General features: G+C 41.6%; 1 protein-coding gene across 1 annotated transcript in view; it reads right to left on the bottom strand.

The window, feature by feature from the left end:
- The window catches only part of STX8 (syntaxin 8), a 242,399-nt gene that overhangs the window by 191,103 nt on the left and 25,764 nt on the right, over nt 1-25,532 (bottom strand). The window contains exon 4 of the mRNA XM_054571252.1: nt 22,425-22,535. Coding sequence (XP_054427227.1) covers nt 22,425-22,535 — 111 coding nt within the window. The remainder of the gene's footprint in view (nt 1-22,424; nt 22,536-25,532) is intronic.

Raw genomic sequence — 25,532 nt, 5'->3', positions numbered from 1 at the left:
TACAAAACTGGAAGAAAATTACTGATTCCTTAAACTAAGATTTTAAGCACTGAGCTGGTCTCTCTACTCAAGCACTCAACCGTGCGAACAGGAGTACAGGCTTCTTCCACTTCGCCGGAAAGGCAGCTGTGCGTCTTTGACTTGGTTGACCCCGATGTCAAGATTGCAGCTTTATTCCCTAAAATAATCATTCAATTTCATTATTATTGAAGAGAGGGGAAGAAAGCAAGGGAAAAAGGAAAGAAAGAAGGAAGTTGACAATCAAAGCACACCCTCTAACTCTTATGGCATCATGCAGGTGCCAGCTCTTGATCGAATCATGCGTCGCGGGGTTTCGCATATGGTCCACTGCAAAGCAAGCGCTCAACACCAGCAGATCGGGTCAGAGGGGGAGGCAGTAACCTCAGGGCATCTGTCCCAGCTATGAGCATCCATTCAAATTAGTACACTGCACCTGAGTTGACAGGAGACACTTCCCCTAAAGCTAATATCACAATGTCCCACTGGTAGTTCGTGCCACACCTGGAGCTTATTATTTTTAATTATTAAAGGAGAAAATCCAAGAAAATTGTTTTAGCAATTGCAGGAAAAAAATAGCAAATTAGAGCTACAGCCTTTAATTGTATATATGTTACATAAATATATTTGCAATACCTATTAGAGAATAAAAGTGCAATATGGGCACAATTTAATATTAACATCAAGTACATGTCACAGAACAAAACAAAACAAAACACATCGACCACCAGACATACAGGAAAGACTGTCCCAGGGCTGAATTTGCAACTATAAACGTCCTAGGCCCTGACAAAAAACAACAGTGAACTGCAGTACAAATGATTCCCTCATGCCTCTTTCTTGGTTATCTGATTCCAAAATTTTTGTGAAGTTTTTCATGGCTGAACTACCGTTCTCTCTCTTTTCTTTTGGAGTTGGCTCTTTGCTGATGCCCTGAGCCTGCTGGGAAACCCAGCGATGGCTGTGCCTTTACTAATGACGCAGGTAAGATCACAGGTGTCACTGTGCAGGAAAGCCTTGGTTTTCTTTTCATTAGGTGCACGCTCGACCTAATGGTTGGGCCTTATGCCTATTATTTCTCAGTCTTCTCCTAGGCAAAAAAAAAAAAAAATGTTTTTCATATGTATATATACGAAAGAATTTAAGACACAATTCTTGCTTTCAAGGAGCTTACAATCAAACTGAAAAGAAAAACTAACCACACATAAGCAATTACTAACTGAAATAAGAGAACTGCTAGCTTTGCATCCCTGGGCAATTCCAATGTCCTCTTCAGCCAATAAAACAAGTGAACTACGTAGGTCAATGGTTTTCAAAAGTTCTGGCGCCAAACTTGAGGAATAAGATACCCTCATTAATAGTGGGGTTGGGAGGTGAAGGGGGACGACTCATCTTGGTGGGCGAAGCCGGGTCTCCCGTTTCTTCCTACAGAAGATGATTTTCTATCATTGGAAATCACTGCATTAGATGATCTTTAAGATCTTTACTGCTTTTATTTTTCTTATTAAGTAGTAAATTGCATAAATAAGAACAGAGAAAAGAGAACAATTTCTCCACAAAATCCATTCTCCTCTCCCCCAATCTTCCTATTCTCCGTCCAAGACCACAGAGACCCATTGGTTTAGGCCCAAAAGCCTGGCATGATCTCTGACTCTATCTTTTGTGCCCCCAGCTCCTAGTCCGTTAGCAAATCCTTCAGAATGTATCTAAAATCTGACCTTTTCTCCTTTACTCTATTGCTTCCGCCCTAGTACTCCCGGCTCCTGCCTCTGCTCCTGCCCTCTGCAGTCCACTCCCCATATAGCTGTCAGAGTGATCACTATAAAAATAAATCTGCTTCCTCTGCTCAAAACCTTCCCATGTCTCCCCATTCACCCTTCAAGTGCAGCATCTCTACTATAACCAGCAAACCACGCCAGCCTCCTTGCTGTTTCTAGGACACACTCAGTGCATTCACACCCCAGGGCCTCTGCCCCTGCAGCCCCGTCCCGCCCACCACGGCTAAGGCGCTGTCCCCCAAGATGGCCACATGGCCCTCTCCTTTATTCATTCCGCTCTGCTCAAATGTCCTATCCGAGTGGTTTCCCTGACTACTCTATCTAAAATAGCATGTTTTACTGTGTATAATGCACACCCACGTTTTTGTGCACATTTTGCAGGGGATTATAGCCGCGTTATATAATCATTATACCCATGTATAATGCACATCCTTATTTTTGTCTCAAAAGTGTGGGCAAAAAGTGTGCATTACACATGGCAAAATATGGTAGTACTCTTCCCTATAACTCCTTAGCCCCCCATCCTGCTTTCTTTTTTTCTAGTACTTAAACCACCTGCTATCATACATCATCTATTTGCTGATTATCTATCTCCTGCACAAGACTGCAGGTTCCACCAGGATAGGGACTGTCTTGCTCGTCAGTATGTCCTAAGTACCTGACATAATAGGCATTGAATAAAATATTGAGTGAATTAACTTATTTGGCAAAAAACATAACAATGAGTGAAATAAATAAGCGCAGTCAGAAAATTATAATATATGCTGGTGCTGTTTTCTAATTCCCAAGGCATTTCTCAAACATTATTTCCTGTGAATTTTACAATTCTTTACAATTATTTCCTGTGGATTTACAAGACTGCGTGTAAGTCAGAGTTGGTATTACTGACAAGAAAACCAAGGTAAAGGAACATCACAGTAACTTTCTCAAGGTCGCACACTCAGTGACCTTGGTTCAACTCTTAACCCGGGACACTTTCCTTCTACCATCTCAGGAAAGGTTCCATAAAGGGAAGGAGGCTCAAGACAGCCTTGGAGAATGGGCGAGGTTTAGCTGCGTGCAAGGGAGCGAGATGGAAGGCAGCCTACGAAAGGGCAGGACATGGGTGACGTCTCGCGGGCAGGGAACGCGAGCCTTACAGGTGCATGGGATGACCGCGGAGAGCGGCTGAATTTCCAGGGCTGGATCTAGGAGTACTGATTCCGAAGTAGGTAGCCAGAGCAAACCTCCATCTGTTCTCCTAGACGCCTTCATCCTCACACTCTTCCAAAATCTTGTCATTTTAGCCACTGGTTGTTCCCCATCCTATAAATCCTCAAGCAACAACTTTCACTCCTATTTGCAGCCAAACTCCCCTCAAGAGTGAACTCTGCTCATCAGTCCTACTCCCTGACCCTCCCAGTTCACCCTTCAACCCACTGCAATCCAACTTCTGCCCCATCGCGCTACTAAACTTCGTCTCGCCCATAATCTTACTGCCGAGCCTCTTTCCAGTATTTGCCCCTCTGCTCGGCCTCATGTGTCGCAGTGGAACAGATTCCCTTACCCATGAACCTCTTCTCCCTGGCTTCTTCCATATCACTCTCTCCCACTGACAGATCCTTCTCTGTAATTTGCAGGTAACTCTTCCCCCTTCTGCCCCTAAAATATTGGTATTCTTCACAAATTCTATTCAGATCTTCTCTTTTCACTCTATTGCCTCTCTCTCTGGGCAATTTCATCTGTTCCACTGATTTCAGGCCGTAAGGACAGGTGCTAGCAGTGCTTAAACACTTTTTTATGTCCCAACACAAACTCAATGGTACACTTTCTCTTGAGTCATTGTGGTGGTGGATTCTTAACTAGGGGTAGGAGAGAGGCAAGCTCCCTTCCCTCGCAGGGTGGTATCAGAATCTGCGGGTGAGAGCGGGACAGACAAGAACAAAACAAATGAACAAAGAAAAAAGAAACAGACTCATAGATACAAAGAACACCCTGATGGTTGCTGGAGGGGAGAAGGCATAGGAGACGGGGTTAAAGAGGTGAAGGGATTAGGAACTACAAATCAGTAGTCACAAAATAGTCCCAGGGATGTAAAGTACAGCACAGCGAATATAGTCAATAATATTGTGATAGCCATATATGGTGCCAGGTGGGTACAAGATTTATTGGGATGATCGCTTAGTAAGTTGTGCACTGTCTAATCACTGGATTGTACACCTGAAACTAATATAATTATATACGTCAACTGTAATTGAAAAATGAAAGTAAGCCAAAGTGAAAAAATAAAAAATAATAAAAATTTTAAATAAAGAGCATTTAACCAGCTAAACTATCATTCGGGAGGTAAGGCAAAATAAAAACACGTTTGTACAAATAAAGACTAAGAAATCCACTTCTGTTAGCATAAATAGATCTCAAAACCCAACGTCGATTGCGAAAGGCAAACTCCAACAGGATAGATACAATGTAATTGGAAATATCGGGGGACCACTTTGTAAAGAATATGATTGTCTAACCACCATGCTGTACACCTGAAACTAATACAAAATAATGTTGAATGTAAACTGTAATCAAAAATAAAATTTAAAAAAAAGTCTGGGGGTGAAGGAAGGAAAAGCACATAAATAGTTAAAACGAAACCCCACATACAAAATCCTGGCAAGACATCTCTTTCCAGCCCTCATCCTGATTGAGAGGTACTGTGTTAAAGACTTCCAAATTTATCTCCACCCAGGATACTCCCCTGCAGGGTCTACATTTGCATTTGTTGCTTTTCCTTTAGGAATCTCTCACTGGTATTCCACTCCTAATTCTACATACCCAAAAATCAAATTCACCACTTTCACCCCCAAAGCTGGTTTCCCTCCTCCGCTCTGTTTGGTCGGCAGCATCACTGTGTTCCCCAATCATCCAAATCTGTCCCCTCCCCGCCAGACCCCCACCTCATCAATTACCAAGGCCTTCCCCAGAGGTGGCTCTCAAGTATGGCCTTCACTTCCAGCCCCACTGGCATGGCCTTGGCCCTGATCCTCATCAACTCGTGTAAAAGATGGTCACAGCCTTCAGACCGGTCCCCTTGCTCCCAGTCACCCTCATTCAAGGCGTCTAGAACTCTGCTGCCAGAACTGTCCTTGTGAAGCTGACACATCTTGCCATTAACACTTCCTGTTTTCAAACTTTCACGACTCCCTCGAAGGCGCAGATCCTGTTTAAGCTCTACAACATGGCCCCGGCGATCTCTGCGACGTCATCCGCCAACACCTCCTTCCATGCCCGATGCTCCCTTCAGCCCTACAGACTGCTCACCACGCCTCAGACAAAGGCAGAAACTTTCACACTCTCATGTTTTTGTATGAGTCTGGAGGGTCCCCACCCCCACCCCTTTGTCCATCTGGCAAAATTCTATTCATCCCCTAAGGCTCAACTCAAATGTCACTTCTGCTGTTTAGTCTTTCCTGATCCCTATCCCCACCCCCTTCCCCCGAATCAATCACTCCCCGGTGCTCCCATGGCACTTTGTTCAAAACCTCCAGCGTGGCATTTATCAAGCAGGATTGTAGTTAGTTATTTACTCATCTGTCTCCCTTCCTAAATTATGAGCTCTGTAAGGAAAGAGGCCACATGACAGTCATGTTTATACCGCTAGTGCCAAATAAACAGTGCTCAGAGTATGCTGGAGAAGATGTCTTCAGTGCATGTTTATGAAACAGAACTAGGAAAACCACTGAGCTTCTTAAGCAAGAGAGACAAAATGAGACGGGTATTTTTGTTTTGAGATTTAAAAAAAAAAAAGCAATTGAAATATTAACAAACTGCTCCCCACCTTTCAGAGTTTAGCTACAAAGCCTGACACTGTTCCAGCAGATGGACAGAATAGGACTTGAAAGGGAATTCTGTCACTAAGACACCTTGTAGCTCTGCCCGCTTTTAAAAGGACAACGGTAGTGTTTCTCCTTTGAAAAGTAAGTTAAAGGACAGAAATGCTTAAATACTGTCCTTCTGAGGTTAGGATAGACTTGAAATGTTTTTTAAAATAAATTACTTTTATCCATATTCTTTCAAGATGGAAGTTGTCTAGAAAATGGAACTTATCAAATGAATGTCACATTAATAAATAGGTTAGATTCTGTCTTTTAAAGACCAAAACAATTATAGCTGCTTCTAAAGATATGTTATAAAAATATTGCATTTCTTTCCCCAAAAGCAAATGATGTTCATTATTAAATTATGATAATATCTGAAGGGGGCACAGATAACCCGTGTTTTTCTGCTGACAAATGTAATCGGAGCTTGTTAGAGTTCACAGGGAGGGCGTCCTTATCAACTGAGTACAGAACCGAAAAGGCAGTGAATTCCAAGAAGGAGCTTTTCTTTAGCTTCTCTTAACATTTCAAAAAGATGTCAAAATGACCATATGAAATGTTTATTTTATCTGAAAAAAAATATCAGTGAGTATTCACAGACCACAGGGAGGTGTGCAGTTAGGACAAGAGAAGATGTTTCTAGGGTGTCAGTGAACTGAGGAAATGCTACTATGGTATGAAAGAGTAATTCCTTTTCCAAGGGGTTGTTTTTTTTTTTTGCAGGGGGAGTTTCTTATATAGATGCACAGCGGCTCAAATTTCAATTCTTTGATCAATTCTTTAGAGGCAGATATGGCAACAATCTGCAGGTGGGCTACCATGAGGAGAGGCTGCAGAGGCCGGTGTGATTTAGGCGGAAGGAGACGCGGGTCGGGACGAGGGAGGTGACAAGAAGGAACAGCAAGAATGGGTGGAGTCACACAGTGATTCAGAGGAAAACTCTGCGAGTGCCGGTGAACAGACTGGATGCAGGCGACAAAGACGGCCAAGCTGGGTGACACGGGGAACTGACACAACTCAGGGAAAGGGAAACTTTCCATTTCCTTTCAGAATTTTCTCCAATTTCAACACAGTTCTAGCATCATAGCCCGAAAGTCAAACTGCTGCTTTAAGATCATGATCCGTGGATCTATGTCCACTTGTAGCCTCACTTACTAGATGGCTAACTTCTTAAGTCCAGTACTCTCTCCTACTCTTTTTTCTTTTTTCTTTTTTTGTATCCCATCCACCTACCCATCCATCTGTCCTTCCTACAAATACTGAGTACCTTCTATGTGCCAGGCCCTAAGTAGGGGCTGGGAAGTGAACAAGAGGACAAATATCTGACCCCAGAGAGCTGATACTTCAGTGACAATGCATGCCTAAACTGTGCCCTTTGCAAAGTAAATACTCAAAATAACTTTTTGTTAAATTGAATAAATAATCTTTATTGTGTATTAGTCGAAAACAGTAAGAACCCAAACAAGGAAAATATCTTACATACCACCCAAGGAAATTCTCATCATAGCATCTTTAAAATCTATAACCATCAAATATTTTTTCTAATTTTAAACAAATCCCATTTTGTCCCTATTCATTGCTGGCCAAATTTACCAATAAAAAGTTTTAACATTAAGTTAAAAACTTAACCAAACAGTTCATAGAAAAACAGAAATGCAGGGTGGAAAAGGTCAAAAAGAGGTCATCATGTGGGCCTCCAAGCTGAATCTGAGAAATCCCAGTGTGCTATTCAGGCAGGCGATCTAAAATCAAGCAAATAAAACCAAAGGAACAACTCTCTACCTTAAGTGTGACTGCCACCGTACCTGAAGAGGGGTTAAGAAGGGGTGATATACAAAAGCATAAAAATTCTAAATGGAAGAGGAATTAGCTGCTCTATTAAATTAATGGTGTCTGAGAGCCATCTGCTGGTTAGCAATTAAAATTCAACTACGAAATAAATGTTAAGCAACCCAAGAATGACCATTTATTATAAGCAGTTCCTTACTTTATTACACAATTCACTCCTGAAAACAGTTTGAAATGGAATGAGCAAGTCAACAACATGCTTACTTATTACGAGGGAGTCTCTGGGGCCGGAGCTGTGCCTTTCTGGACACTACTTTAAATAAGAAACGCTCCGCATCGCCTTTCACTTTGTTCATCACAACCTAACACACCTACATGACAAATCCAGTGAGCGCTCAACTGAGGCTGGCAATTTGCATTCAGGCGTTTGGCATGCGCAGTGATTCCATCTTTGTGTCAAAGCTGCTGTTTTGTTTCTTGGCACCGGTGTTTCCATTCCCATTCATTTTATGAAATAAAGATTAAATGCACTAAAATATTCAATAAATTGTGCAAATTAACAGTGTTCTATGGATACAGATGCAAGTCTAGTGAAGCCAAAATTATTGGCCGGCAGGGAGGAGGATTAAACACTCTACAGTGTTTACTAGTGTCAACAAATTCACAGTAGAATTTGCCAGCTGATACACAAAAATCCAAAGCTGGCATTAAAAGCCTGTTTAAGGGTGTCAATGAATACTGCATATATACTCAAGATGCACAGAAGCCAATAACCGCCTCCACAGCCATCGCTTCCACCTCAGTAACTTTCTTTTTATTTCCTCAATCGGATTCATAGCTGGAAACCCAGATTAGGGAGATGAGCACCCCTGCCTCTAACTAAGGTGTGCCTCCCGCTGCGGGCAGGGCCCAGGGTCTGCACGCTCCTCCGGGCAGTTCTGCGCAGCAGCTGGGAACCTACTGCAGGTTGGTATGGAAATGATGGGTCTAGAAAGAGCAGGATTACAGAAAGTACACAAGTAGGCGGGAGATTATATGGTGTGCAAATCCAGTCACTCCACAAGGGATAACTCCATTCTTGTTTCTTCCATGGTCTCCTCCATTTCCTCCACCTCACATGTGTGTCTTTGTCTATGGAGATCACTTACGGCTCATACCACTCAATTTAGCACTTAATTATGAGCTATCATGCATTGTTCACGGATTCTTTTGTGCAGCATAGAAAGGCCTCCCCAAGGAGCTGGTCAGTGCTGGATTCTCCTTTGCTAAGACCAGTGACAGCAAGTGTTTCTTAATGTTTATAAAGTACTGTACAAAGTAAAAGTATATGCTTTTACATGTATTTATCTCATTTGAACTTCATAATATTCTGAGAAGTCATGATTACCTTGAATTGGATAAAATGAAATGGGAGACAAAATTCAACCTAGGTTTTCTAATACTAAAACTTTTTTTCCTTCCACTGACTGACACATGCACACACGCTGTGCCACGCTGCTGGAATGTCTGGAGGCAGATCATATGATCTTCTAGACGCAGTGAAGAAGGCGGCGGCAAAGTACGCAAGGCCAGGGAGAAGCAAACAAATGGGGGTCTCTGCAAAGGACGCCAAAATGAAGACAGAGAAAGGCCCGAGAGCCCAAGCCACGGCAAAGGACAGAAAGGCTTTCTAGTTCTTTCTCTGCCAATGACTACTCTAAGAACCAGTCTCCTCAGCTGTAAACCAAAAAAAGTAATCCCTTCTCTGCTTACCTCTAAAAATTATTATGAGGGTCAAATAAAGTAATACATGAAAGTGTTCGGTAAATAAAAAAGAGAGGGATGGAGACACAGAAAACTATTTTCTTTTCAATAAAGGAAAAAAATGTTTTTAGCAGTTTCTTAAAAATTTCACTTACAAAAAGCACAAGTTGAAAAGTATTAAAGAGGCTTTTCAAAAAATCAGCATAACTCACTTACAATATGGTGTGTATTGGCAACTCCTCTTTCTTCTTCCTGCTTCTTCAGAGACTGGAATTTCCACTTTTAAACTCCGAGATTTTTGTAATTTAAAATTAATGCATAGAGTGGTACCAAATCTTTTTATTTTCCTTATCAAACATCACAATTATACCAGTAGTTAAGGACTGTAATTCAAAACAAAATGCCGTATTTCACTCATCAGCTCAGCAAAACCCAGCAAGTTCTCTCACGCACGCTGGCAGCCAGCGCGGAGGGAAACGGGCCCGTGTGTCATTGCTGCAGCGTCAGAGGGCTTACGGCGTTCACGCACAGACACGACAGTCCCTGTTAAATTTTGGATACACACACCTCTTGTCCCAGTAGCCCCACTTTGGGGACTCTGTCCTACAGAGAGAGAAGCCACCCATTCTTTATGGATATTTGCTGTTAACGTTGTTTGTAATGACAAAAAACTCTACAACCCAATATCCATCAAATGGGGAGCAGTTGTAAAGTAAATGCATATTCTTATAGTGGAATAATGTAACTACTGAAAAAACATTTTGTGAGATCTGCTGATTTGGAGGAATGCCAAAATTTAAATGAAAAGAGGAAATTACAGAGTATGGATAGTACAAGTCTGTTTTCATTAAAAAAAAACCACAAAAACCCAGAAAAGGAAAACTCACATTTATGTAAATGTATTTGTAATTATTTGTGTGAACACAGATACACACGGGGAAGGACACCCTCCCAACAGTTAACACTGGCTACTTTAGGAGAATGGCATCAGAGGGGAAGAAAAGGAAACTATTAACTTCAGGTTCGTTTGACTTGTTATAATGAACATATATCATATTGGTAATTTGATTTAAATCCAATAAAGATGAGTCATTTCTCTATGGGGTGGTGGTACAAGGGAAGGGAATATAATAGGGGAATGAACACCCACAAAAGTAAAAGGTGGTAAGTGAAGATTATTAGAAAGAGGACGCAAACCCTCTTCTTCCAAAATTAAGAATGGGAAACAAAAACTAACATCAAAAAACACCAACATTAAGCATTTTTTTCCAAGGGGGGAAGAACAATGAAAGAGGAAGATATGAAAGGAAAAGGCAAGGAAGGAAGAAGAAGAGAGAGAAACAAGAATAAACAGTGTGGAGGGGCGAGTGTCTCTACAGAGTCACCGAGAAGGCGTGCAAAAGGGACAAACGGGTTTGCAGTCACACACGCGAAGGAAGAAGGAGAAAGTCAGAACTGAAAAGTGAGACGGGTCCTTTTCTAAAATTAGGCAGTACAAGCAACCTTCACATTCTCCCCTCACTTTCAAGGGAGAAAAATGCTACCTTTTCAAAACCTAGAAACTGGTACTAACGATTTGAGTAACTTTCCCCTTCTATTGACTTACATCTCCATCTTGTGGTCTGTTCAGAACATAGCTCTTAGTGTGAGTGTGTGTGTTGGTATGTACACATATGTATGTTTGCACGTGTGTATGTGTATATATGGTTATATACATATATGCTTACCAGTATACATTATTACTTTTATTATATATTATATTTATATAGAAATGTATAAGTATATACACACATACATATATATGTATAATACATGTGAGTACTATATAAAAACATATGCATGTATACAAGGTCTGTCTGCAAAAGGTCCAACCATTGTTAATATAATGAGAACGGTTTGTGTGACATCGATGTAACCTGGCAACCAAGGAGACTGGACTGGAATGCGCATGTGTGAACAATGACGACTCCACTGTACTAGTCAGTGGGGCTGGTAGATGCCATTAAAGTGCTCATGTGTGCTGTGTGGCAGTCACATTAAAAATGACTGAGCAAGTAGATCAATGAATCTGCATTAAATTGTACCTTAAGCTTGAACATTCCTCTGCAGAAACTACTCAGTGATTCAGAAGGCCACAGCTATGGGCAACTGGTGATTGGCAGCTTCATCACGACAACATGCCCACCTATGCATAATGTCTCACTCAGAGTTTTTTGGCAAAACATCAAATCACCCAGGTGACTCAGCCCCCCTCCAGTCCAGATTTGATGCCCTTCGACTTCTGGCTTTTCCCCAAACTAAAATCACCTTTGAAAGGGAAGAGATTTCAGACCATCGATGAGATTCAGGAAAATACAACAGGGCAGCTGATGGCAAGTGGGAGAACTGTGTGAGGTCCCAAGGTGCCTACTTTGAAGGGGACTGAGGCCTCATTGTTCTATGTACCATGTGTCCTGTATCTTGTGTTTTCTTCAATAAATGTCTCTATTTTTCATATTATACAGCTGGATACCTTCTGGACAGGCTTCATATGTACTTACACACATATTTTTAAATTTGAGTAAAACCATATAAACAGAAAAATCCTAAGTGAATAGCTCAAAGATAATTCACAAAAAGAACCTCAGTTCATCACTACCCAAGACAAAAAACAGAGCACTAGCAGAACTCCAGGACCTCTCGTGTCCCCCCTAGTCATGAAGTCCTCAAATGGAGACACTTTTTTGATTTATAACACCAGAAATAACTTGGCCTTTATAGGAATGGAATCACACAGTAAGTACTCTCATCTGGCTCACTTCGCTCAACATTTTGAGATTCGTCCATCGTGCGGTGTGTAGCTGCAGATCATGCCTTCTCATTTGCTGTGTAGTATCACTGCCTAGCATACCATGATGTATTTATTCACTATACTGTAGATGTTCTTTCAGTTGCTTCCTGGTAGGGCTATTAAGAATAATGCTACTATGAGCAGTTTTGAATGTGTCTTTTGTGCACCTCAGTTTTAGGAGATATAGTCAAAGAATTTTCCAAAGCACTTGTACAATTGACAGCCCCACCAGTAATATATGAGAATTCCAGTCACTCCATAACCTAGCAACGCTTGACTTGTCTGCCTTTTTAATTTCAGCCATTCTGGTAGGTGTAATAATATGACATCATGGTTTTGGTTTGCAACTTTCTCATGACTAGTGAAGTCAGACACCTTTTCATCATATGTTTGTCAGTCATTCAGTATTTTCTTTGGTGAAGTCCAACTCAAGTAACTCTGCTTACCAATTTTCTGTCTTGATTACAGGCGTTTTTCACATGTGCCAACACAACTCCTGAGCCAGATAAATGTGCTACAAATATAGATCCCGTTCTGTGGCTTGCCTTCTCACTCTCTTTGTGGTATCTTTTATTAAACAGAATTTCTTATTTTAATGAAATCCAGCTTATGCATTTCCCTCATATTTAGTCATTTTTTCTGTCCTGTTTAAGAAATCTTTGCCTATCCCAAAGCCACAGAGGATGCTCTCCTGCTTTCTTGTAAAAGCTATTTTACCTTTCACATTTAGACCTACCATCCTTTTGGAATTGACCTTTACGGAGGACGACAGCAGAGGCTGATTCCTTTTTTCCCATATGGCTATCCAGTCGACCTGATGCTGCTTATTGAAGAGATCATTTTTTTTCTCCACTGCACTGCAGTGTCAGCTTTGTCATAAATCAAGTGACAATACATGTGTGGGACTGTTTCTGGGCTCTGTTTTGTTCCACTGGTTTAACTGCCTGTCCTTCTGCCAACACCACACTGCAGCTTTAAGGTTGGACCAGATAACACTATGAGAGTCCATAGGCCTTTTGTTCTTCGAAACTGCCTTAGCTCTCCTTGGCTCATTGCCTTGCCACATAAACCTCAGAATCAGCTTAAGTGACAAACAAAAACAGAGCAAAAGACAGGCCGGTGACTCTACAGATCCATTTTGGCTCAATTTTGAGATAACTGACACCTTTACAGTACTGAATCTTCTGATCTCTTAACCATAGTATATTCCTCTACTAGGTTTTCCTTAATTTCTCTAAATAATATTTATAGTTCTGAATGTAGAGGCTTTGTGTGTCTTTCATGTGATTCATTCCTACGTTATTTCATGTTTTTAATGTTTATTATAAATAGCTTCTTTTTAATTGTTTTCATTTGATATTTCTTTGTTGTCCAGCTTTCAAAATCTTCTGAGGAGAGAAACTACCAGCTCGTTACTGCTAACCTGTTTGTGAACAGACTATGCAACATTATAAAGGATTTCAAGATTCAATGTAATCCCAATTATAAAAAATAAAAAACATTTGAAATTTGATTAGCTAATCTAGAGTTTACATTAAAAAAAGCAAAACTCTTAAACAAGTACAGTGACAGAAGACTTGCCCTATTATGTAATAAAACACAATAAAGCCTCAAAATTAATGGTACTAGCACCATGAATAGACTAAGGAATGGATGGAACACCTTACAAAGTCCAAAAAAGATGGATTACTCAATAAGAAAATTTTTTTTTAAATGTGGCCAATCAAAAAAATAAGGTCAGCCAAGTAGGAAGAAAGTTGGACTGATACTCTTCACCCAATCAATTTCCAAATGGATCAAATATTTAACAGTTAAAAAATAAAATTATGAAAGTACTAAAAAAAAAAAGCACAGGATAATGTCTTTATAACCTTGGTTCGCTGTAATTATATATAATAACTACACAACTCTACTAAGAAATAACTAAAACCACCTTCAACTGTTAGATTGGAATAGGACACAAAAGTTTAACAGCACTGTCTTTGGGAGACTAGAGGGCAGGTATCACAGCAATTGCTAGCCCAAGGCTCAGTTGGTTCTATGGATGATAAAAGGATACCCTTTGATCCAGCCCTCCTACTTCTAAGAATTTATCTAGAAATGGACTTACACACATATGTAATACCTTACATATAAGGTTATTAACCACTGTATCTTTGTAATAGAAAAATATATGTATTAAATACATATGTGTGTAAAGTAACAGACTGAAAACAACACACATCTCTCTTAAAGGACAGTAGTTAAAGAAATTATGGTACGTGCATAAATAAAATATTATAAAGCTATGTAAACTAATGACAAAGCCCTATGTGCTGGTTGGGGAAGATCTCTACAATACCTGATTGGAGGACAGAGGAACGACGTAGAATGGTATGTATAATATGCTATCATTCATGTAAAAGATGGAGGGAAATAAGATAATATATTCATATGTTCTGGTATATACTTCAGAGAACCCTGGAAGGATATGCCAAAAATTAACAGTTATACTTATGTCAAGGGATAGGGGACACAGTGGGAGTGAGGCTTTTCACTGAATACTGTTACATGCTTTTTCAATTTCTTAGCCATGTGAACATATTACTTATGCAAAACGCACCCTTCTTCCTCTCCTATTGTTGCTTGGAGTGTGTCCGAGAGGAGGCAATGAGAAGATAAACGTAACACTCTGAGAAAAGCAAAACACACAGACAGTGAGAACTTGGCTCTGTGGCAACCTCACTGGACTGTAGAACTGACCACCCCGCTCAATTCTCTAATCTGGAACATCTTACATGAAAATGATTTTCCCTATGAAGCCATTTTGAGAAGGGTTATCTGTTACTTGCGGCGGAGGGCATCCGAACTGCTACACTAGCCTAAACCAGACTCCATGGCTGGGCAGAGGGGTTAAGGACCATAAGCACTGATGCTTTTGCAGACCCTTTACTCAGTCCTCCTCCTTTCTCTGCTCCAAAAATAAAATCCCTCCTTGTAGTCTTCATTATACAGCCCCTTTTACACCTCATTTCTCTTGTGTTGTGGATTTCTTTGTTTTTGTTTATGTTTCACCTCTCTGACTGAACTTTTTTTTTTGTAAATTTTATTTATTTATTTTAGAGAGAGGGGAAGGAAAAGAGGAAGAGAGGAGAGAAACATCAACATGTGGTTGCCTCCCGTGCGCCTGCCTACTGCGGACCTGGCCTGCAACCCAGGCATGTGCCCTGACTAGGAACTGGACCAGCGACCCTTTGGTTCACAGGCCAGCATTAAGTCCACTGAGTCACACCAACCAAGGCTCACTGAACTCTTTAAGAATGAACATTACAAGAGATGAACAATCCTATCAAAGTCACCTCTCAGTTCACATCATGTGCCTCTATTAACTTCAGATTCTAAACTTTGCTAAGAAGATGGCCACACTCTACCAAAGTTATTTACTGTTTCATCAAATGACCCAAAATAATGAGTAAGGGAGAGACAAAGCTGTATGTTTCACCAAGTCCCATTTCATTTTCCTCTTCATGAACATGGACAAAGACTACATTTCCCAGCCTCCCTTGCAGTTAGGTTGAAGTCATGTGACTGGTTATGGCCAATGAGCTGTATGTACGAAAATTCCAGTCTATAGCATATAAGAGGGGTGCAAATTCTCCACACTCTCTCGCTTCTCCTGTCACAGTGAACATGGAGGCCATGTGTCAAGGGAGCACAGCCATAAGATGAAAACGGCCTAAATCCTTGAGTCCCGACTTAAAGGCTGCTTACCTGGAGCACCACCAGACTCTGTATGGGGCAGGCACAGAAAGCTTTTGTGGGATAGACTACTGAGAGTCCCAGGTTCATTTCATTATCAAAGCCTCACCTATCATATCCTGACTTAGTCAACCTTTATCAACAAAAATCTACTGAGTGCCTACTGTATACTCTACTCTGTGCTAGGGTTATAAATGATAGAGAAAACAACATAAATTTTTTTTCATTGAGCAAATATTATCAAGCACTGGGCTAGGCTTTGGTCCCAAGGTAAACTAGCTCCCCACTGATATTCTCTCAAAGCACAATATACAGTGCTTTTTTGCTGAAGTTACTTATTTATGATTCTTTAATACATCTCTGTCTCTCTCACTGAACTGTACACAGTTCAAATGCACAAACTAGGTGTTTCTGGTTGTTTTGGTTTTTTTGCTACCACATACCCAGTACTATTGCTTGGTCCATAGTGGGCACTCAATAAATATCTACTTAATGAAAGAAGGTTTCTATTTATCACAACATTTTTGCTTCTTTAACTATTTTTTTATTAAATTAGCAGGGAATTTTAATATTCTTGACTGTACTTAATAACGCCTTGGTTCAACTATCCTTGTGCTCACTGAAATGGACAGAAAAGCAAAGCTTTCCTGATTCAGCACTTCTTTTACGTGTCAGAAAACCTAGGAAGTTAGGGTATTTCTGGGACATAAGATAAATTATTATGGCTTCTGCATTGTCTCACATGAGCAGGCTAGTGATGCAGGTGTATATATATTCCTTAGCAATTTCCTACTTCTAGAAGAGTAGGCTGGTCATGCGTTAATAACTTTATAAAACATTAAGTATAAATCAGTGATTCTTTAGGAACTCTCAGTACTATTAGATACAAACTGTGCTTCCTATAAACCAAGCTTTAAAATGCAATAAAACATTCAATGATTTAAAATGTGGGAGGGACAGTACTTTTGAGGTAATATTTAATGTAAATTTTTCTTTTGTCTACTTTGGTTCCTAATACAGTGATATGAAATACAAATTGGAAGTATCATACTTTTTTTTTTGGCAGTTCAAAGAAAAAGTAAATATCTGAAATTAAATTTAAATGAAATGTTTACATTTCATTATCATCGTCTACTTTTGAATTTAGCAATTGGTCTGCGTGTTAATATGCCATTCCTGACACATAATTACCATCTTAACCTCTGAATAACTTCCTGTTCCCTATAATCCTCAATATAGCTGGCGGTGTGAAGATTAAAGGTCAGCCAATTAGCCACCCACTGCAGCCGAGTTAATCATGTCACCTTTGAGATGGTCACAGAGCAGTGGAGTATGCAATGATTTTTTTATTCCTTGTCTTTACAAGGATTTAACTAATTGTGAGACTTAGCAATGCCCCCAAATATAAAGGGCAGTAGGGTTTTCAATCAGAAGCTGTGTCATTGCCTTATAAGTCACGGCTTGTCTTCTAAGAGACATTGTTACACAGAGACTTTTTTTAACAAGTCTCCAAATGCCCTAGATTAGTCACCCATTGCTTGCTTAGACCAAAGCCTCACATCAAGGCTCTCTGCTTTAGAATAATGGTTAGTAATCTGTAAGGTAAAGCTAAGATTCCATCACATGACAGCTACACATTCAATTGCATGATTGCCACATTAATGTCTGTCTAAAGGAAAATGCTAGTCCAAACTGACGTCTGACAATACTCTTCTCTCCTTAATAGGGCCACATATGAGGAGGAAGAGAAAAGAGGAGGAAAGGCAGGGGCAGAAGGACTCCTGGGAATGAGGGATGGGGAAGAGAGAGAGAGGAGGCAGAGGGCTTGGCTGGGAGCGAGAGAGGAAGAGTGCGCAAAGGGGACAGGAGGGAGAGAAAGAGGTCAGCGCTCCAGGAGGACAGAGAGGATCAGCAGGTTCCACCGGAGCGGCTCCTGGTCAGGCACCCCGACCTTGTGGGAATGCGCCGGTTATTGCAGGGCTCCGAAGTTCTCATTAGCAGGGGAACCCCAGTTCCCCAACAGTACATGTGTTGTGGTAACAATCTAGCGTTAATGACAAATGTGCCATAGGGAGCACGTCTACAACATTTTAAAGTTTGGCTAAGGCGTCTGGTCAATGTGTTCCTGTAGGTCATGACCTAAAGGAAAGATCTGCTGCCGCCGCCACCCCCACCCCCGCCCCAAACTACCTCCGTGACAAGGCAACCCACACTGATATCAAGAATTATAAAAGCAAACAAAAATGTGGGAGGAACCCACAGATCAGGGAAGCAAACAAAAAAGTTGGAGGAGCCCAGAATTAGTAACTTACTGTGAGGAGACTGAGGAAATCTCTGTGAGTCACTGGAGATACCAAACAGACTGGCAGAGAAGGGAATGACATTTCTCCAAAGACCAAGCTGAAAGATCTGTGACAGCTGGTATCAGAAATTGGGAGGGAAACAGGAGGGCAAGGCTGAGCTGTGAGCCGAAGCTCGTCGTGGCTCCAACTGATTTTGGATCCTCAAAAGGCTAGGTCCAAGCAGAAGAATCATCAGGGTATAAGAAATCAGGAATGAAGGGGAGGCCTCAATTGTGGGGTTTGGGTTTAAAAAAAAAAAGACAAAAATAACACTCTGACATAGGCAGGCGAGTAAAATCAAAGACCAGAAACTCTGAGCTCAAACTAATCAACTTCCTGCAGTCTACTTTAACTTGCACCTGTATTTATTCACTCGCCCATACTTGCATCGTTTGACCCTAGTGAGTCTACATGGAGTTTACCTCCCTGACGAGTTTAGCCAGTGCTATCTGGGTGTCCATTTCATAGCCCATGAACAGATTCCTGAGGGTTTTTTTCTATATAGTATTTGAGAATGAGTTTATCTAGTATACATTTTCTTATTAACCCGATTCTGCTGGAATGTCTATAGAATCTGAACTTTTTGGACAGTTATGGGCTGAACTGTGTCCCCACAAAAATTCATTTGTTCAAGTCCTAACCTCCAAGACCTCAGAACATGACAATACTGGAGAGAGGTTCTTTAAAGAGGTAATTAAGTTAGAATAAGCCCTAATTCATATGACTGGTATCTTTATAAGAAGAGGGAATGTGGACACAGACTCACACAGAAATGACCATGTGAAGACAAGGAGACCTCTACAAGCTAAGGGGAGAGGCCTGGAACAGCTCCTTATGTCATGGACCTCAGAAAGAACCGACCCTACTGCTGACACCTTGATCTTGGACTTCTAGGCTCCAGAACTGTGAGAAAATACATTTCTGTTGTTTAAGCCACCAAGTCTTCGGTACAGTTTGTTACAGCAGCTCTAGGAAACCAATACAGGCAGATATGTAGAGATCTATTCCTGTTAGGGTGGGTACAGTGGGTCTAAAGAAATCCTAGGCCAATACGGATTCACCAATAATCCACCTTCCAGGTCACCTACCTTTCTCTTCCCTCCTTTTTATCTGCAATAATTTACTTTCTTCGTGGTGATTGGGATCTAGCTGCCACATTAGTTTCTCGCTCTTGGCCTGGCTCCATGCCACCTGGAACAGACCATCTCTGTCTGTATGTCCATTTTTACCTTCTCCGTCGCTCCTCAGCAGTCAGTTCTACTCTCCAGTGCTTACCTACTTTTAAACAGGATTCTTCTGGAAGGTTGTTCTCAACTACTCTAGATTTCCATTCCTGAACAAAAAAAGATGCAACAATACACATGCTTCCCTCGGTCTCATGTCGGAACTTGTACAAAAGCCTGGCGAGTTTCCTGAATTACTTCCATCCCTCAGGACTTGGATCACTGCTTCGTAGCTTCTCCTCAGTCGGGTCTTGTCCCCATCCCACCCCAACTGTTGCTCAGGTAACAGCTGCAGGCCCACGGAGTGCACCGGCCTGAAACACAGGGCCTGGGGCGGTCCTAGTGGCAGGACTTCAGAGGTCACCACAGGCCCCTGCGTCCCAAACACCTCTGCTAGCAGCCTGCCATATCCCCCCAACTTCTCCCCTCAATTAATTTACTGTGGACTCAAGGAGCCTTACGCTAAAATACCACCAGAAGGTAAGTCACTGCCAGCCATGACTACCTTGTGAGAATGAATGTGTGACTCTTTACTAACAGAACAAGCAGCAAGGTGGGCACTGAGGAAAGGGGACACAATCAGATCTGGAAGGGGCAGACGGGAGGGCAGAGGGCCAGGCGCAGAACATGGAACGAGACTGGCCAGGGAGGCCAGGTCCCTCTTGAGCACTCAGGGGGTGAGAGAGGAAGGACAGGAGGTTTCCTGGAAACAAAGGAGACAGCATGAACCCCTGGGACCCCCTCCTACCCTGAACAATGTCCAGGAATAACAGCTTACATTGGTAAAGGTTAAGAGCTTACAAAGCCTTTCACACAATCACCTCGTCCGGTCCAAACAAGAGAGAAAAGGAGGCAGAACACAGTTACCCATTTTAAGGTCAATGGTTTTCAAGCCTGATGACTGAGTGACTAGTAAGCAGCAGAGCTGAGTCCTTCCCACGGCTGGTCCAGTTCTTTACGGGGCCAGGGTGGAGGGCACACGTGAAGACACACAGATCTGGGGGAAATTCCCTGAGACTGACTGGCTTTAGAGCCTGTGCGAGTAACTTGACTCCTCTGAGCCTCCATTTTTCTCCGGTAAAATAGGGGTGTTATAAAGATCTCCTGCGCAAAGTCCCTTTGAGAGCTTAGCACAGTGCCCGGCGCATAGAAAACAAAGAGCAGACACGGCCATTAGCTCTCATCACGTGCACCACGCCAGGAAGCCAAGGTTCTACCCTGCCGCTGTGACCACCACCTGAGGGGTGTCCCCAGCACTGCTGCTACCCGGGCCTCTCACAGGACTCCTAGCTCAGGCGCTGCAAGTATATGGTCCACACTCTTGTATTTCTTTTCTTTTCTCTTTCTTCTTTTCTTAGTTCCTATAGGCCTCTTAAGTGATTCTAAAGCAAAGTGCCACAATTAAGAACAAATGATATGCAGCAGTATTTCTCAAACTGTATGTTTGGTGCATTCATATCACCTGAGCATCTTGTTAAAATACAGACTCAGTAGAGCTGGGGGTGGGGGGAGCGGCGGGTTCTGAGATTCCGCATTCCTAGCACGCTCCCAGGTGACCCTAACACTACTCATATGCAGGCCGCACTTCAAATGGCAAGGATGCTGAGACTACCATGGGGGTGGGGGGACAGAAAAAAAAGGAGAGGGGTGAGAAGCAAGAGGGGGCCAAAACAACAAAAGGACCACACACACCTCGTGCATAAGCTGGCTCCTTCAACATCATCAAGTGACACATGAAGAGCAATAAGCAAGGCCTGACATAGCAGACTCTTATCAAATGGCCATCCTTACTGTTTAACTTTACGACCACCTCCACCACTACAAAAACTACAAAGGATTTAAACGGTTTCTCCCCGCCCTGGCCATCACCTCCCTACGCAGTCGCAGTCACTACTCCCTCAGGAAACCTGCTCCCCCTGCTGAGTAAGCCTTTAATTTCGGGACTAGAAAAGACCGCTTTGTCCAGTGCAAAGACCGCCCTTGACAGCCGGTACTCTCTTTTCGCCTTGAACCCCCTCAGTCACCTGCCCGACTTCACCAGCCCCAGGTTCGCACCATCCACTTCCTTCCCGCCTGCATCCGAGGGACCACAGGCCGCCAGGGCAATGCGCAAACCGCAGGCCCAGGGCAGGCCTCTGTGGGGTTTACACACCCTGCCCAGGACACAGCTCCTGCCTCACTGGCTCCTCGGTTTTTTCTCCACAGAAAGGGCTGAAGAGTTCACCTAGCTTCCTAGATTCCATAATCTCTCTCTAAAAACCTTGGGCCCCACGCTCCTGAGAAGACCGGGACCCACAGGGAGCTCCTCCTCTTCAGCTTGTCCCAGGGCTGCATGGCTGTCCAACCGGAGGGACCCCTACGCCCCACGCCCACTCTAACTTAATTGTCTGAGGCGCGACCTGGTAATGTGTGGCCAAGGATCAGAACGACTGCCCTTGGGACGTCACTATCCCTAACTGGGAACTAACGGCAACAAGCTGCCTCTCCGCAACGACAGCATCATCCTTGGTGGGGAAGAGGGAGCTTCTATCCTAAGCTCACTTCCTTCTGTGAGTGTTCCCACAGCGGTATTTAGGGAGCTCTGGAAGCAGGGGGAGGCCAACTCTGACGAGTAACACTTTATGGTTCATTAACCTCAGTCTGGGAAAGCCGGACCGCTCCTCTGGGCCGTCCAGCGGGAATCACTCCCTGGCCGACAGCAGTGGGGAGAACCCGACGGCCGCACTCCGCCTCCCCGAGCCACAGGCTGAAATCTTACGAGGACCCATTTTTTTCAAGGTGCCATTTGCAAATAAAAAAACAAAAACATTTTCCCATATAAGTACGTGTTTTCAGGAGTTCAAAAGGCTGCTAACAGTGGAAAGCTCAACCAAGGAATGCAAAGGAAATTTTCTGACTTCGCCCGTGTTCTACCTAAATGTCCTTCCTCTGAGACGGACTCAGCTGAACACACCCAGTTTACTAAACTTAGAAAATTAATGAAAACTAAATCGAATAGATATGACAAATGAACAGAATATCTTTTACTGATTAAAGGAAGGAAGCCATTCAGGAAACAGCTGTACTCTGCAAATAAAATGTCACCCACCATGTAATCCCTGGAAATGAAAACGTCATACCTGATGAGGTCTGGTTCTGCACCCTCGTTCTTAAAGGATGCCAGAAGTAGTCTCTCTCGAGTTACAAGGTCATCCAATAGGCTCTGTCTTCGGTCCCCTTCGAGCTGGGTTCTGCAGACATCTCGTTAAGGTTCAACAGCGGCTGAAGTGCCTCATTTTACCTGCCACGTTATGAAGTGAGCTCTTCGAGTCTGTGTGACTGTTACAGACTCTGACCAATCCCATGCAGAGGAGATCTGAACTTCCCACCTTCTTCTCTTGCTCAGTCCTTCGGGAAAGGCCTTGGATAGAACCATTGCAGGGTGGCTACACTCCCTGACATGGACCTGCCACACAGGTTCCTTCATGAGAAATACGGGAAGTAAATATGACTTTCCCCCTGTCCAGCAGGACAATATGACTCAGTGAGTACTTAGGTTTTGAGCTTTAGCTGTCAAAGGCCAAGGTTGTTTTCCTAGATATCACTATGCTAAATACTGTTAAAAAAAAAAAAAAGAAAAAGAAAAAAAATGTACCTATATTACCCTCTTTCTTCCATGTTAACACCTATTAACACCTGTAATACACTTTGTAAAGTGCAACAGATTCTAACAGTTGTTACCATCATTTTATTGTTTAAAAATGCTGCATGATCTTTGAAGAGAACTGCAAAGAGACACTCATATTTTAATCTGTTAATCTACTATGCATGCGAGACTAGGAAACCAACATCTGTTAGTCCTATTTTGACCACTATCTATGATCTTAAACCAGTTATTTCACGTCTTGGATGGGTTTCTTTCTGTGTAACGCAAGATAAACTCCAACCTCTTTTCCAGCACAATTCATAAATTATGGTTAAAAAAATAAACAAAGATTAAATCCAAAGTTTTATCTACTAGCTTTCTTGAAGCAAACTACATGAGTTCTAGGCCGAGTATGTGTGTGTCTATATGTGTTTTAAATAAACAAAACAAAGGAGCCCTGACTGGTGTGGCTCAGTGAGTTGGGCATTGTCCTGCAAATTTAAAGGTCACAGGTTCAATTCCCAGTCAGGATCCATGTCTGGTGCAAGTGGCAACTGATCAATGTTTCCCTTGCTCATCAATGTTTCTCTTCCTCTCTTTCTCCCTCCTTTCCCCTCTCTCTAAAAATAAATGAATAAAATCTTTTTTAAAAATTAAAAAATAAAAGTAAAAACTAAAACAAAGGAAATGTTTATGGAGAAAACTTCTGCCAAAAAGAGAACAAGTGGAGAAAGCTAATGAACACTTTGAAAGGATGTATCTGACACAAGACATAAAAAACCAGCACAAAAAAAAGCCATCTCAACATGTTGGGTTTTACTTTTACTTTTACATCTGCCTTTTACTTTTTTATTGAATGGCCTTTGTTTTATTGAGCTGAAACACTGGTGATTCAAGATGGCTTTGGCCACAATGACCTCGTTCTAGTAAGACGTTAGTGAGCCTGCTGCTTTGGATTTATAGATACTTTTCTTTTCAAAGAGGGCTAGCGATCACTAAATTTAGGCTCCCCAAGTCCTGAGGAATTGGCAGAAACAAGCAGCAGCATGGCCATTCCCTGGATGGAAAATCTGCAGCCCAGTGAATAGACAACCTTTCTTGCAAATTTTGAATATAAAGAGTTGGCTAGTCAGTAAAATAGTAAATAAACCTGTAAAAAAAAAAAAAGTCTGCAGTAATAGAGAGTAGTTAGAGAAATCATAAATTTTCCAAACCACTATATCTAAGCAGTATTAGTGGCTTTAGATATTAAAAAAAATAATAATAAATTAATTCTCTCAACATTTCAGAATGCCATGCTTTTCTGAGTAAAATTACTACCACTGCTTTTCCATTTCCTCCTCGACTACAGTCACTAAGTTCCCCATCTTAGAAACCACGAAGTAACAACTGTAACTAAGAAACAGTCGGCTTAAGTACTCCTGTATTAATAAAAGAGTCAAATATTAGCCTTCTGATCAATGCAACATCAACTGTAAATATTGATGTGCTTCAAATAAGTGGTAAATTGTCAGTAAAAGATAAGACTTTTCTTCTGTCTAAAAGAAATTCCTCAAAAACAAAAACGAAATGACAGAAGCTATAACATGAATTATACAGAACAAAATGGGAATTTTAAATTTTGGAAACTTAATTACATCACAATACTATGCTCAACCTACTCTGGTAACCTGTGGTTTTCAGCATCCAACCAACCCAGCAAACATAAACTCAACTATAATCCAATATTACAATTAAACACAGATTTAACTGGCTCAAGGATTTAACCATATAAAGTAAAATTACAAGAGTATCCTTAGAAGAAGACATAGGAGAACTTTTTTGGTAATCCTGAAGTAGTAAAAATCTTTCTAGATTGAAAACCTACAGGCATGAAAGTAAAGATAAATCTTGCTTTATAAAAGTTTTAAATATCTGCAAAAAATTACAAGTTACAAATTAATAGTGGCAAATTTAGAAAGGCAAAAGACATAACAGAGCACAGAAAAAAAACACTAATAACTCTACTCAAAGGAGAAACACTCATTAGTAAAAGAAATGCAAATTGAAATGATACATCAACCTCACCTATGCGGTAGGGAACTGCTGGCGAGGCGTTCCGGAAGGAGGGGAAGGAGCGGAGGAATGAGGCACCCTCAGACATTCCTGGCAGGAATGTAAACAGGTTCAATCAACTGCCAGACTGCCTTCCAAATATCTAACAGAATTTAAATGCCACATTCTTTCAACAGGAATATCTTCTGCAAATATATTCACACATCTATACAGAGACCCAGAAAGGAAGGTATTCACTGCAGTATTATTTATAATAGCTAAATACTGGAAACAGCCTAAAAGTTCAATAAGGAACTGGCGCATCTGCACAATGGAATGTTTTGCAGACTCCAAAAGTCCAAAGAAGCTCCTTGTGTACTAATGATGATGATAATTAACATTTCTGAGCATTTGCTACATCCTTACATGAATTATTTGATATGGAATAATCTGCAAAATGCAGTGTTAAAACAAAAAATTAAAATTCAAAAAAGTAGTAGCAGCAGCAAAGAGCTAAATAGTAAATAGTACATTCCCACTGCATTAAAAAAAAAATCAGAGAGCCATC

Source organism: Pteronotus mesoamericanus, unplaced genomic scaffold (assembly GCF_021234165.1).
Source record: "Pteronotus mesoamericanus isolate MK-2021 breed Mesoamerican mustached bat unplaced genomic scaffold, CSHL_Meso_final contig_22, whole genome shotgun sequence".
Lineage (NCBI taxonomy): Eukaryota > Metazoa > Chordata > Mammalia > Chiroptera > Mormoopidae > Pteronotus > Pteronotus mesoamericanus.
This window is presented reverse-complemented; position numbering and strand designations above follow the sequence as displayed.